The sequence below is a fragment of the Pollicipes pollicipes genome, unplaced genomic scaffold (genome assembly GCF_011947565.3).
Source record: "Pollicipes pollicipes isolate AB1234 unplaced genomic scaffold, Ppol_2.1 Scaffold_4002;HRSCAF=4701_pilon_pilon_pilon, whole genome shotgun sequence".
Lineage (NCBI taxonomy): Eukaryota > Metazoa > Arthropoda > Thecostraca > Pollicipedomorpha > Pollicipedidae > Pollicipes > Pollicipes pollicipes.
In genome coordinates this window covers 5,093,054-5,106,701 of record NW_023596420.1, presented here as the reverse complement: position 1 = coordinate 5,106,701, position 13,648 = coordinate 5,093,054, and the positions used below count along the sequence as shown (strand labels likewise).

General features: G+C 52.8%; 1 protein-coding gene across 1 annotated transcript; it reads left to right on the top strand.

Annotated features, from left to right (window-relative positions):
* Nucleotides 1-3,988: 3,988 nt before the first annotated feature.
* On the top strand, nt 3,989-8,569 carry LOC119093686 (vegetative cell wall protein gp1). The gene is made up of 3 exons (XM_037216688.1): nt 3,989-4,015; nt 6,010-6,114; nt 6,899-8,569. The coding sequence occupies exons 1-3, from the start codon at nt 4,010-4,012 to the stop codon at nt 8,183-8,185; spliced, it is 1,398 nt and encodes a 465-aa protein (XP_037072583.1). The 5' UTR covers nt 3,989-4,009; the 3' UTR covers nt 8,186-8,569.
* Nucleotides 8,570-13,648: the final 5,079 nt, after the last annotated feature.

Sequence of the window (13,648 nt, the reverse complement as noted above, 5' to 3'; positions counted from 1 at the left end):
GGACGCGCAGACCACGTGACCGCCGCACGCGCTCCCGCCGCCGCCGATGTCGAATCACGTGAGGAGGTCGGCGGATCCCCTGACGGCCAGCTTCAGCCCGGAAATGGTGGCCGTCATTGCTGAGGTCACGGGGTGAACGACCAGGGCGCGAGCCATGCGGGCGTCGCTCCGCGGGTGTTCACTGTCTGAGAACAAACACCGGCCGCCGCCGCGTTTACCGTTGGCCAACCGCGATCTGCGCAAACAAGGCTTGTTAATGGTGTGCTTGAACGCGGAAAACGAAGACGTCTTCGTCTCAGCCTTATTGTACCGTCACGCAAGAAACGGATTGTATGGAGGAACGCCATTCTATTCACTGTCCATGCAAAGGACATTCTGTGGACAGACCATGAACTTACTGTGTGCTTCAGGCGGTCCCCCCCAAAAAAACTTCTCCAATTTGCCGTATTGAAGCATTTCTCTGCATTGAAGACGGAACAACAATAATATTTCCATATTTTCCAATTTACCGACAAATGGAACACCGTTTTGAAAGATAACATGAATAACGTGTAGATAGTGTTATGTGTCCGCCCCATAGCTCAGTTGGTTTAGAGTGCCCACTTTCGGATCCATCCGTCCGTGGCGGGAGGAGCCCGCGTCACTTAAACGCTCGCTGTTTGGCGTCGACGGCTGTGTGGCCTCCGACCGTAAGCAGCGGTTGCTCTAAAGGTCAAGTGACGCTAGAGGGCAGGACGGACCGTGCCGGGACATTGATGCACGTCAGACTTTCGCCACCAAATTCTGCCATTGACCTGGAGTTGCACGATTGGATGGTGGGGTTCGAGGCTGACACAAGCACTGCTTTTTTATACATTCATAATGTATGTGTAATTCATACATTCATAATGTTTGGTTTAAATTTTAAAAAAATAAGCTAAGTGCTTTACGTTTTCCATTTCTGTCTCACCGTAACGTCATTGAAATTCCTGCCAATACGTTAGCCATCCTGCGATAATGGCCAAAAAAATATAGATGTCGAGTCGTCGATATCTGGCGTTCGTGAGCACGATTGCCAGACATAACGGCCGTTAATTGGTCCTCGATCAATGTTGTGCAAGGTACGACGACATTGTCCAACAACAGCATGTTGAAGAGCGTATTTACCAAGCAGAGAAGTTGTGTGATGGAAAGCAGTCTTTTCCACTTAAAAGTATACCAACTGTTATAAGTGGGTCTATTTAATCATATATGATGTTTGTTTCAATATTTTCAAATGGGGATCATTCCCTTTGAGGGAAAAAACAGTATCGTGCGAGAAAATTTAGGACAACAAGTTAGCACGTGATTTACTGTTCCTGCGTTGCAATTCAAGTACAATTAATGTCTGCTCAGCAGCGCAAAGATAGTTTTCACCGAGGAAATGCACCACACCATTAAATCTGCTGTTAGCATAAAGAGTGGTTGGAAGCTAGCACGGTGACCAATTCTTCGAAGTTTAAATGGCCAAAGTAATCGACCAGCCGACTTACCTGAAACTTGAGGAAAGTGGCGCCTGGGCCAGAAGGCCGAGGAGTGGACGACCTAGAACAGCCCTGTCGGAATACCAGGTGGGCGGCGCGGAGGAGCTGACCTGCTCCTAAGCAGACCGGACCGGAACCCACCTGAGCCAGCGCAAGATGGCTAGGTCACTGGGAGTCCCCAGATGAAGCGATCAGCGGCACCCAAAGCCAAGGGGATGAAGGCATTTCAGCGGCTCTATAATTCCGCCCATGTCTGACGCCACGAATCAGAAATGAAATTGTTGAGTTGGAGCTCCAGTGCATCATGAGATTGTCATCAAGAAAGTCAAGGACGGGCTTTCACCGCTGAGAAGGACTTTACGCTAGAGGTGTTGCAAAACGCTTGAGTAAATGTGTCAAGGAAAGTGTCTTGAGTGTCTCAAAAAGGACAAAAAAGCGCGAGTTCAGGTGAACGAGAAGCACAGCGAAGCGAAAGACTGATACCGCACCGCAAAGCAAGCTACGATTTTCAAAAACAAAACCTTGGCTAGCGCCAACGTCTCCTGGAATGGAAGCACTTACATCTCCTTTCCGGACATTGAAATTGAGGAACTCGGCTTGGTCACCATCACTTGGAAGATGCTGTTGGCTTGCCTGAGTCGCGTGGAAGATGCTGTGAGCTGGCGAGAGACTTAACCCGCTGGCTTCCCCGCTCAGCAGGACAGCACCCTCTCCCACATAAGCGGAACTGGTCATGGGCCCCTCTCTTGACGCTGCCACATCATTAGACGAGACGAGTGACTACCAACCTCCCCTGACTTGAGTCCTTTGGACTACTGCGTCTGACATGCGCTGTCGGAGGAAGTGTACCGATTTCGCCACCAGAAGTTTCACCGTCTGGATGAGGTGAGGATGTCCTTACTGCACGAGAGGAGGTGCCACTAGACCCCATAAGGAGTCGCACCTGTCAGGGGAAGCATAGGCTGAATGCTGTCATTCAGGCTGATAGTGGTCATACAACTCACGTGTTTTTTAAATAAAATACTGACAATGCACCTGTTTTCCGTCGATTTTGGAACTGATCTGCTAACCAAAATTGGCTGATTATAGTGAAATTCGGCGCGCATACTCTCTCTTGTTTACTTATTCAACTTGCATAAGATCACGTTCGTGGCCTAAAAGGCTGTTTTTATCTCCGAAATTGTGAACCACAGATAGAAACGGTTTTTGGTCCGCTCGGCATATTTCGCTATTGGATGGACCGATAGACGGGTATGGACGCTGCAGGGCACTTGGACCAATAGTGGACTGCCAGTGGACCGGTATGCGCACACGCCGCAGACACTATGTGAGCCGACAATGAGAAGACAGTGACCAGTTTACGTTCCAGCCTTGGAGAGCGTGCGGCACGCCCATAAACCCCTGGCACGCCAGGCCGATAAACATTCCACCGAGGGATGTCCCTCAGTCAGCCGATGACGGAGTTCGCCAACAGCTCATGGTAACCAGGCACTCTGTGTACCCCCGATGGACAGTCTGCAGCCGGGTGGCGCTGCTGGCCCCGGCGGCGGCGGCGGCGGCGGCGCGTGGCAGGCGGCGGCGGCGACGGCGGGGGCGCGCGGGCGCGCGGCGGGCGGCGGGCGGTGCCACCGGCCGCCGCCTGGTGAGAGGGCGCTCACGAGGCGTCACGACGCCGGTGCCGATCGCGAGGGTGACGCGCCAAAAGCACGCACGACACTCCACGAGCGGCGCCGGCCGAGCGCGGGCCACTCCTGCTGACGCAACTGGTCCAATTGTTTCCGCGAGTCACCCGGGCGGCGCGGTCGGCGCCTGCTCCCGCTCCGGCGGCCGTGTCGCGGCGGCTCCTTTTGGAGGGAGGGACGCTGTTGGCAGGGCTGAAGCAGGCAGGGATAAGGGACAGGGGACGCTGACCCCAGGCTGCAGACGTGCAGAATTAGCCGATGCCGTTGCAAGGAAATGCATCAAGACCCCTTCTAGCCCATTCTAGCACATTCCTGCCACTGTGCCCAGCGATTACTGCGATTAATTTCAGACATGGCTAGGCACTGGAGGAATCGCCCTCAAAACTCAGACAATTACGGTAGATCTCCAGCCACCGATTTCCCCAAATTACGCAAATTGGGCTCTGGTATGGGTTTTGCACCGCTTGGCCGCTTCCCGCGTCGCTCAGCCAGCATTACCACCAGGCGTCCTTCTCCGGTATGCGGTCGCCAGCCCGTCCCCCGAGCGTGGAGGATGTGTCCCCAGCGGCGGCGGCCTTCTGGTCACTGTTCCCAGACGGCGCCCCGCAGGCGTGGAGGATGTGTCGCCGCCGGCAGCGGCCTTCCGGCGCCATTAGCCCAGCGCGGCCCCGGGCCAGGGTCGAGTGATGACCATTGTGGAGTCGCCACACGCTGGCCGGCGCCGAAAATAATCGGCCACCCAAGGCTTCGGCTTTGCCCGATATAAGGCAATAGCGTTGACGGAGTGGCCAGCAGTCTATCGATCGCCCCTGGGAGGAGGCAGCCATGATTGTGAGTCCGGAGTGTGCGGTGGAAGTGTCTCGGTGGTGGTGGATAGCCAGCTACACGGCGGAGGTGTCCTGACCACAGCTGAGTGATGTCCAGACCGGACTCCGGACAGATGTCCGGTGGAGGTTTCCTGGCCGTGTCGTGCCGTGTCTGGGTGGCGATCTTTCCGGTGGAGATATCCTGCTCGTCACTCGTGACAGCCTGTCCATCGGAGGTGCCCTGATGGCAGTTGGGAGAGAATCTTCCCAGTAAAAGTGGGCTGATCGTGACCTCAGAGACGACCTACCCAGTGCAAGCTCCTGGCCTGACCCCTAACCCTCGACTTGGTGGCATTCTGTTCCTCGAAGGCGGTCTTAGCATGGCTGAACGAGAAACCATTCAGTGATGTTGCCTGGATGGAGCTGAGCCAAAATCCATCCAGTGGAGGTGGCAGTGGAGGAGTGACAACACGTCCAGCGGCGGTACCCCGACGTTGGCTGAGTGGCGCCTTGTCCAGAGGAGGTGCATTGTTGGTCGCTGAGTGATAGTCTATCCAGAGAGCTGACTCTGTCTGTGGCTGGGTGGCGAAGAACGTCAAGCCTTAGTTCCCTCACGTGGTTTGGACGTGGTCGGAGCGTTCTCGCAAGTGCGGAAGCCTAATGAGCCTCTGGCGCCGAGTGAAACCCGCCACCGCTCGGAGCGGCATTCAAAGTGAACTTGCCTGTGACTCTGCCGGTCCCGCCACCCTCCGCGGTCTGGCCTGGGTCCGGCTTCTCGGCCCGCGGGTCCAACCATTACCTCATTGGTTTCGGCCACTGCCTGGCGTGACAACGTGTGCCACCTGAAATGGGTGTTTCGCGTGTCAAAATCGCCGCAGTCAGCGCCCACTGAATGATCGTTTCCGCGGTGGCAGGGTGGCGCACAGGCCTTCCGTCAGCCGGGAAATGGTCCGTGTAGTCCGCCGGACACGAGGCTGAACGCCACGGCCATTAGCGGACTCACGCCGGCTCCTTACGGCGAGTTAGGTTGTGTACGAGCGTGGTCACGTGACTTCTCCATGGAGTGGGTCCATACCGACAGACCTGAAATTGAATTGACTCACAGCCTTCTGGTTTTGTTCAGGACCCGACATTCATCGTGACGTGGCCGAAATCACCGCTGGGTGATCGTGTGTTTTCGTTTAGATGACCCAAACCAGTGTATCCCCACAACAACCGGCTGGCTGTGACGACAGACATGACACGCGAAGGTGTGGAATTAACAACGGGCTGAGCAGAAACAGATTGCAACTTCTCGCAGAACACACCCCCGAACGCAAAACACAGCTATCTACTCGCTGTAATTCACGTCTTCTTCCATGGGGAAAACAATAATTCCACTGTCGCGCAGGTGAGGACTTCTCAACGAAAAAATAACTTTGCCACGGACCCACGGTGTAAGCCAACCCTTTAAACAACAGAATTTGAATAGAACGGAACCGTTGATGTCAGTCTTAGAGAGGCGACAGCTGCCTCCAATCCAGCCAGGTTTTGCTTACTGGTGCCGTTAAGTGTCTCGTTGACGTGGCTGCCTTATTTTCATCAGCATTCCTGGTGTCCCACGCCATTTACTCGGTAAATGAGTAAATGGCATGAGACAAAAAAAAATACAAGACAAAACGCAAAACGAAAGGCTGATGAGGGTGGTTATGAGACGCATTGTCCCCCGACGTTGTGTGTCGGGGCCCTCCCTCTCAGCGGCGTGCGTTTGACGAGGTGTCCTGGTTAGAGACGCGGATGGGTGGCATGGAGCCCACAAACCCTTCTTCGACTGCGAGGCACAGCCGGTCATCCAGCCACTGAGAAACCGTAACAGGTATCATTGTTCGACTTACGTAAAGTGGTCAGTCTAGCGCGTACCATATTGTGTAGAAGCGGGGGCGCGCACTATTTCGTTTAACGCCTGCAAGTATGACGTTTATTCGATGCTGTAGCCCTTGTGTACTGCGCTCGTTGTGACGCAGCGCTCGATGTTTTCAGACGTTGTGGGTGACTTCCGTTTGTCTGTCGGTGTGCGCCGGCTCCCCGGTCTATGACCTGGCACGGCCGACCCACCCCCTCCAGCCGGTGCAGCATGCCCACGAGGTCAGTCGAGGTCAGGCGTGGTACCCACGCAGACAGGTCAGCCGATGGTCGGGAACGACAGGAGAGTGATCTCAAGAGCTTGATTACAGTGTTGGTCCAGTAATCGGACGGGAAGCGGGAATACTACCTTTTTTGAAACCGTCCTGGGACGTCACGCGCTGTGGCTGGAACCAAAGGCGCTTCTGCTCTGAAACCGACACAGGCGTGCAATCTAATGCTCTGCGACTGGCATGCATCCAAAGTGGTTTCGCTTTTTATAGCGAATTAATTATCGTTTGTGAAAATTTTAATTGATCACACCCAACCAACTGCGATCAGTCAATGAATAATCCCTGCGAAATCATCATTTTCCATCGACTGAAGCCTTTAAGCCTTGACAGACACAGGGATGCATCCAAACAATTTTCGGAGTGATGGACAAGCTAAATTAGATGCACTCTTATTTCTGAGTCGATGAAATTGTTGGCCCTAAAAGAAGAAAAATAAATGTTGGAGAGCAAATCGGCCTGAGCCTTCTAGACTACAAAATGGTTACTCTATCGGCATGTTACTTCCCTGTCATTAAACGATTGGACTCTATCACCGACTGGCGGATGCACGCTCGTCAACGAACTCGCAGCGCTTAACGTACGGATTGTCGTATAATTTAATGCCGTGTAATAATGCTTGTGAAATGTTTTCACATTGGAACGATGCTTGGAAGTCTCGCATGCATCGCAGGTGATTTGACATTTGACTCCGACTATTTTCCCCGATAACGTGTCTTCTATCGGCCTTTCCACAGAAGGCGCACCCGTACCAGTTTGATTACGCCGTGAAGGACGAGTACCGAGCGCTCGACTTTGGGCGCAGTGAGTCGCAAGACGATAGTGGCACGGTCATTGGGGAGTACCACACCCTGTTGCCGGATGGCAGGACCCAGCTGGTCTCCTACACAGCTGACCACAGCAGCGGATTCCAGGCTACAGTGACGTACGAGGGTGAGGCTCGCGCAGAACCCGCACATTCGCAGCCAAAATATCCCGCTGCTCCTCCGAAATACCCCGCACCTGTGGCCCAAACTCCTGCTCCTGCGCCGGAGGCCCCTGCCCCTGCGCCTGCAGCCCCTGCTCCTGTGCCTGCAGCCCCCGCCCCTGTGGCGGAGGCTGCGGCCCCTGCGCCCGCAGCCCCTGCAACTGTGACTGAAGTTCCCGCTCCCGCTCCTAAAGTTCCCACTCCGGCTCCTACATACCCCGCTCCTCAGCCGAAATATCCTGCTCCTCGGCCGCAATACCCCGCCTTTCAGCCAAAATATCCCGCCCCTCAGCCGAGATACCCTGCCCGTCAGCGCCAACACCCCGCCTACGCGTACCCGCGCTACCCGGCTCCACCGCGGGGCTACGGCGGCCGCCCGACACGCTACGGTGCGCCGCGCTACGCCTACATCCCGCCACCATCTGTCTACTTCACCAGCGCGCCGACAGAGGCGCCACTGGCGACGGCGGCTGTGGTTGCGGAGGCGGAGCCCACCACGGCGCCCTCGGCCACCACCCCTGGACTGGCGGCCGACCAGCCGCTGCCCGTGGTCGCCGTTGACCCTGTGCCGGAGTTGCGGCAGCCTGTGGAGCCTGCCGTTGAGGCAGAAGGTGGGACGGAGACCCAGCTGGAGGCTGCTCCGCAGGGGCCCGAAGAAGAAGGGGGTGTGGGAGATGCGCAGCAGGCTGCTGCCGCGGAAGAGCCCGTGGACGCTACAGCTGCAGAAGAGCCCGTGCAGGTGGTGGCCGTGGAGGAGCCTGTGAAGGTCGTAGCTGTGCAAGAGCCCGTGGAGTTGGGTGCTGTGGAAGAACCCGAAGAAGTGGCGAGTGTGGAAGAAGCCGAGGAGCCTACCGCGGTGCAGGAGCCTGTGGCAGCAACAGTTGTGGAGGCGGCAGTGGGGGAGGCCGATGAGGACGCTCTGGAGGTGCCTGAGGAACCGGCGGCTGTGGAGGAACCCGAAGAGGTTGGAGCAACAGACGATGAGCAGCAGCAGGAGGCCACGGTCGTGAACGACCCAGTCGCTGAGCTGGCTGATGTGGCCGCTGCAGATAGTTGAGGTCCGAGCCGACGCAGCCATCCCAGGCCAGCCGTCCCCTGTAAGTGAAGACGCAGTGCTCGGTGATGTGGGGTATGGCCTTAAACTGTAAGTTAAGATCATCGGAGGAGGTACGGTTTTGATTGTCATGGCAGAGGAGGGCGACGCCTCCTTCTCAAGGATCTCCTCACAATATTTATGATTTTATTTATTCAGACTGTTTCTAGTGTCTTTGTCAATGTCGTTTCATCACGCTCCATGATTTATGGATGTTCTCAGGGATAAGGCGTATATCTGTGACTGGGCAAACGGTACATCTCGTGCACATTTTAAGAAAGCGTTTGAATGCTGTTGTAGTGAATGGAATACAATGTTTTCTTTGTGTCGTTGAAACCGGTTTTGTATACTTCGATTGATCGTTTCCATTTGACACGAGGGAGATGAAGATCACAAAACGCAGATCTCGTTGAAAGTTGAATACGAATGTAAATACTAGTAATCTGAATTTAGTTTTAGCGAGGCTTCCTCAGTGCCAGTCACCTTTGGGTACGACAGGATAGTTAAGCTACTGATTTGATCTTCTTGACGACTCGACCTCCTGCCGACTTTTCCTGTCTCTCCACATCATACCTTTCCAGCGTGCGATAAAACGACGCAACGCTTCCTGACTACCAATTTGGCACGAGCTAACAAGAAGTTATCATCCCGCAATGTCCAGGGGCGTCTCTAAGCCTTATTTCTGGGCGTATTTTTCGCAACTTCGTTCCGAATGGTGTGCACGCGTGACATTGGGCTCAAAGCACCTGCTAAGACAAGTTTATTGCATGCATCCGGAAGTCACCACCTACGCTTTGCCCAACAGTTCCACGGATATTTTGCCTCCACTCTTTCGCCAGACACAACTGGCGAGTGGTCCACGTGCCGCGCAGTGTTCGGCACGGCCGCCTCGGGCCCGGGAAACACTCACTGGCCAGGTGCCAGCTGATCATCCGATGCCGGTCGGGCCGAGCAGTGCAGCGGCTCCTCTGAGACTCTCGTTTCGTGCCGCCCTAGTCCAGCATCTGCCGCCCGAAACATGGGAGTAGCTATATGTGACTGCACTGTGATCAGTATGTACAGGATTGGTATACGTACATAATTTTAAATATATACAGGACTGTTACTGGTATAAGTATATGTACTATGATAAGTATGATAAAGGAGGCAGATTTAATGTTGGGCTGACGTGGGTTAGGTGCTGAAGTCAGCGTATGTTTGCTCAGATACTAGTTGATGGTCTCATGCTGTTCGTGGTTTCGATGATCAATTCCCAAATATTACAGAGACGGAACATGAAAACGCCAGAAGTGGATCCCGCGAGCGGTTTGAAGTGAAGACAATCATAGCACGTATTTCAATCCGAACGACTTCTAACGGTGCGTTTGTCTACAGCAAAGTGGTCACGACATCCCATCTGAGTTTAAACTGAGCTCCATTGGTGCAGAGGCGGATTCGCCAAGTCATGGGAGGTCGGAGGCACTGACATATGATGGAGGAGAACCAGCATCATTTGCATGCATGCATTGCCTTAACAGGGTGCATAGGCCTCCAAAACATAGACATTTTTGGCGTTCTTTTCGCCAGCAAAAACGCACCTGCTACAGCAACCCCAAAGGAAAACGCCACGGAATCCAAGCACGTTCTCTCTCCCTGGATCAAAAGATGCCAAGTTCCCCTCTCCAAATACGGGAAGCCGGGAGGAATGCAACCTAATCCAAGCAGAGATGCGCGGCTAAGACCAAATAAACGGGCGACCCGAAGCCCAGGCAGGAAGGCCCCGACAGAGGCTGTCTCACGCCCGCGTGGAGTGGCTCCCCCCGCCTCCCCCCCCGCCCATTCTTAGGTAAAGGTGTGCATTAAGCTAAGACAGAGGGAGTCCGAAGAGAAGGCAGGGACCCAAAACATTGGTGATTGGGGTGTCTTCAAGCCGGGTAGAAGGACATTTCAAATCAGGTAGAAGGGTGCACGAGAAGAGTGTACTGACCAGCTAACCCAACCTTGGTGAAAGGGGGTCCCAAAACACTAGCAGAGGAGCACGCTAAGCCAAATGGAAAGGCGGACTGGAGTGTCGATAGATCGGTGTCCCGAAGGCATTTCAGAATATTTTTAGGGAACGCGACTCAAAACCATGCATTCCTTCATGGAACGTCTACGATAACAGTGGTTATATCAGAGGCCAGGCGCCATAGCGTCATTTGAAGATGGAGCCATTGCCACCACTGGCATCCTTAGCACCTTTCTAGCACAAGTGTGAACAATCGGTAGCCACTGAGCTCTTGCTGATCTGCGTAATGTGTAAAGAACACCTTTCGTGCTAATCACGGGAAAGACGCGTAGAAGTCCCAGTTGGGTGGTCCTGTTGACGGAAATCCTGGTTTTGGGAATTTAACTTCTTTGGTCAAAACGGTCAAAACTGGCGCGAAAGTTAACTGCAAAACTGTTACACACTGTTAGTCATCAAATATTCGCCCGCCGGGTGAAGGTGGGTAACCATGGTTATGGTATGTAGTTCAGCGTATGGCTCACCGTCAAAGATAGCTGAGTTTGCAGCTAATCTATGCACCAGTTATGGACGTATGCCCCTGAACTTAAGAACTAAGAGCTAAGTATAATCCCTGAGCTAAGTATAAACACAAGAGCCGGGGGTGTCACTTTCTAAAATCGGCTGGGGGACTCGGCCAAAAAGGTTGACCTAACTTACCTAAAAATCTGATCTCTCCCCAATTTTGCCCACCTGGATTTACGTTATCGATGTTAAAATTTAAAAAGAAATTTGTTGTAATATTTTGTGCATTCAAATTGTTTTCCTGCGAGGAAATTTCTTCCCATTTCAAGCTCATGTGGGCTATCGTTTTGGAGAGAAGTGTAGAATGGGATGTAATTCATGGAAATACATCTTGGTAAATCTTAGAAAGGTATCATTAAGGATAACCACTGTGGGTGTCGTGTTGCATAACCACGACAGCCACGATTATGCGACAGATGCACATACCACTGGTGCGGAAAACATACGCTAACTTATATCTGAGCCACCTTGTACTTTTAAAAGCTGTTGAATATTGCATTCCATTGTTCTTTATCCCAATCCAGGCATCATCATTTTAAAACACTAGTCAAACATTTGGAGACTGGCTCAACATATGAAGTAATAAGAGCGGCAAAAACGTCAGGTATTTACAGGATGCCAGTTGGTAAAATACTGACATGGTCTAATATTGATGTTCTAAAGAACCATTCACCTGGTATACCAACTGTCAATTGTTTATCATTCTCCGTCTATTTGGCCCAGTATTCCCTCTTTGCTCATATAGCAATGAGGGGACTCAGAGGAGCATTCAGGGGGGGGGGGGGGGGGGAACGGATCGCTCAGGCCCACCCGAAATGACATAAAGCGACGCCCCTGATAAGAGCAGCTATGTCAGCCCTTGGTGAATTCATTGAATCCGTGTTAATTAATTAGACAAAATGAATAGAGCTCCATCAGCGAATTGCACAGGCACTTGCTCCAACTGGATTAGTTGGAGTAAGTGAACGACCCAAGCGAACGGTAAAGGGTTGAAGGCTGGTTAAAATTATCGATCTTGTAACTCATGAGACTAATGTACGCTTGAGAAGCCATTCCAGGCTGAGTGTTTCTGACGTGTGATTGCCTGACAGGAATAATTGCGAACATATATCTGCTTCCCTGAACTGGATCAGATGGCACCTAGTCTCTGAAAAAACGCAGAGGGAGGGCGAGTAAAGTTTGAAAGCTGTCTACGCTGCCTCGCATTAGCCTGGATGTTATAAATTTCATTCATGAAGCGCTATACATTAAGGTGTGTCATCAGTAACAAAACCAAGTGAGAAAAAGAAATTATTTGGCGCAGGAGTCCAAGAGAACACGACATAGCAAAAGTTCTTCCCAAAAACTTAGATTCCTGGCGTGGGAGCCGATCGAAATATTACCGTAAACCAACGCCCGTCGTTGCAGTCACTTCATGCTGGGCGGCGTTCGTCGTCGCAGGTAACACCAAGCCGTGGGCAGCAATCAGTACAAAATACCTTCGCGTATGGAAACGATGCCACCGAGCGCTCCTTAAGCCATCGTACGAGAATGTCCCAGTCTAAGCTCTAATATGCGGATCAAAAATTGACCGATTGATTGCCATATGGCGGAAACTTTATGTGCTGTTGAGTATGAGCTCAGTTGTACGAGAATGTTGGCTAGTATTGCTTTAGACTTTCACTTCTCTAAGACAACACACGTGATGCAAAAAAACATGTTATGTCGTTACACGTTGTTTAGTTCATGTTATTATGCCGCTATCCAGAGTCCTTCAATGTGACGGAATGCATATCAACAAATTTACTACCACGCCAACGTCTGAGCCAACGAGCAAATGAAACGACGTACTTCGGCATAAGATATGATAATGAGTAAATGCTCAACAGTGAGCACATGAAATGTCCATTGTTACTCGATGAGGTTTGAACACTTATTGTTATAAATTCGAAGATAATGCGTTTTCATATTTACCTGGCATGGTTCGATGGTCGGATTCGCCGCTGGGCTGCCACGCTGCACAGAGCCGTTTTGAACGCGGGAGGCCAGAGGGTACAGCAGCTGCTAGTTGGTGCTCAGCTGCTAAATCAGATCGACCAGGCAGGCTTGGCACGTGTCCCGGCATAGGCTTGAATGCCACAATATCCCCTCTCCCAGACCTCTCCGGCGCAGGTCTTGCCGTTGGCCCCAGGAAAAATTTCGATCTCGTGGTCGTGCCGTCCAAGCTCAGAAGCTGATGGAGGGGGTTCAACTCGTTGCCCTGCAGCTTGCAGATAAAACAGTGAACGGGTGACTCAGTGGCCAGCTCAAATAGCCGGAACACGTCGCCTATCGTCTCTGTATTGACGACCGTGCCATCGCAGCCGAGGACATTGATGTGACCGTCGCACCGCGGGCTCACGGAGTGTAGTTCGTTGAGCAAGTGCAGGGCGCGACCGAACTCGGACGTAAAATGAGTCACGCAGCGGCTGTCTGGCTCAATGATGACAGCCCCGTGTTTTTCGACGGCATTCGCTTGGCTCCGTGTGGCCCACGTAGCTCCTGCCTTCGCGGCCGTCGGAGTAGAGGGTGTCAAACTTGACTCGAAGATTGCTTCAAAATTTGGATGAGCCGTCTCCTTTCTCGCTCTGTCTCTTGCGCAGCAGATCTTCTTAGGATCTACGATATTTGATTTCAAGTGGCCAGTCCGTCTTCGCTGTCTTGTTGAAAGGCGTTGGTGATAGCAACAGCGGCCTGGTTCGAGTCACCGGAGCTGTCAACCGCCAGAGCGGTGTTCGTCAAATCGTTAACGTTACAATCTACAGTGACAGTGGTCTCAACCGGAGCGGGCAATCGGCGTCGTCGCCACCTTCTGCCATGCACGGAACCGTGTAAGAATACATGCTCTCGGCTGACTCGCC

What these genes read in the sequence shown, in the direction of transcription:
- LOC119093686 (XM_037216688.1), top strand. An exon ending in CGGTGCAGCATGCCCACGAG is followed by an intron (nt 6,115 to 6,898) that starts GTCAGTCGAGGT and finishes GCCTTTCCACAG; the next exon opens with AAGGCGCACCCGTACCAGTT.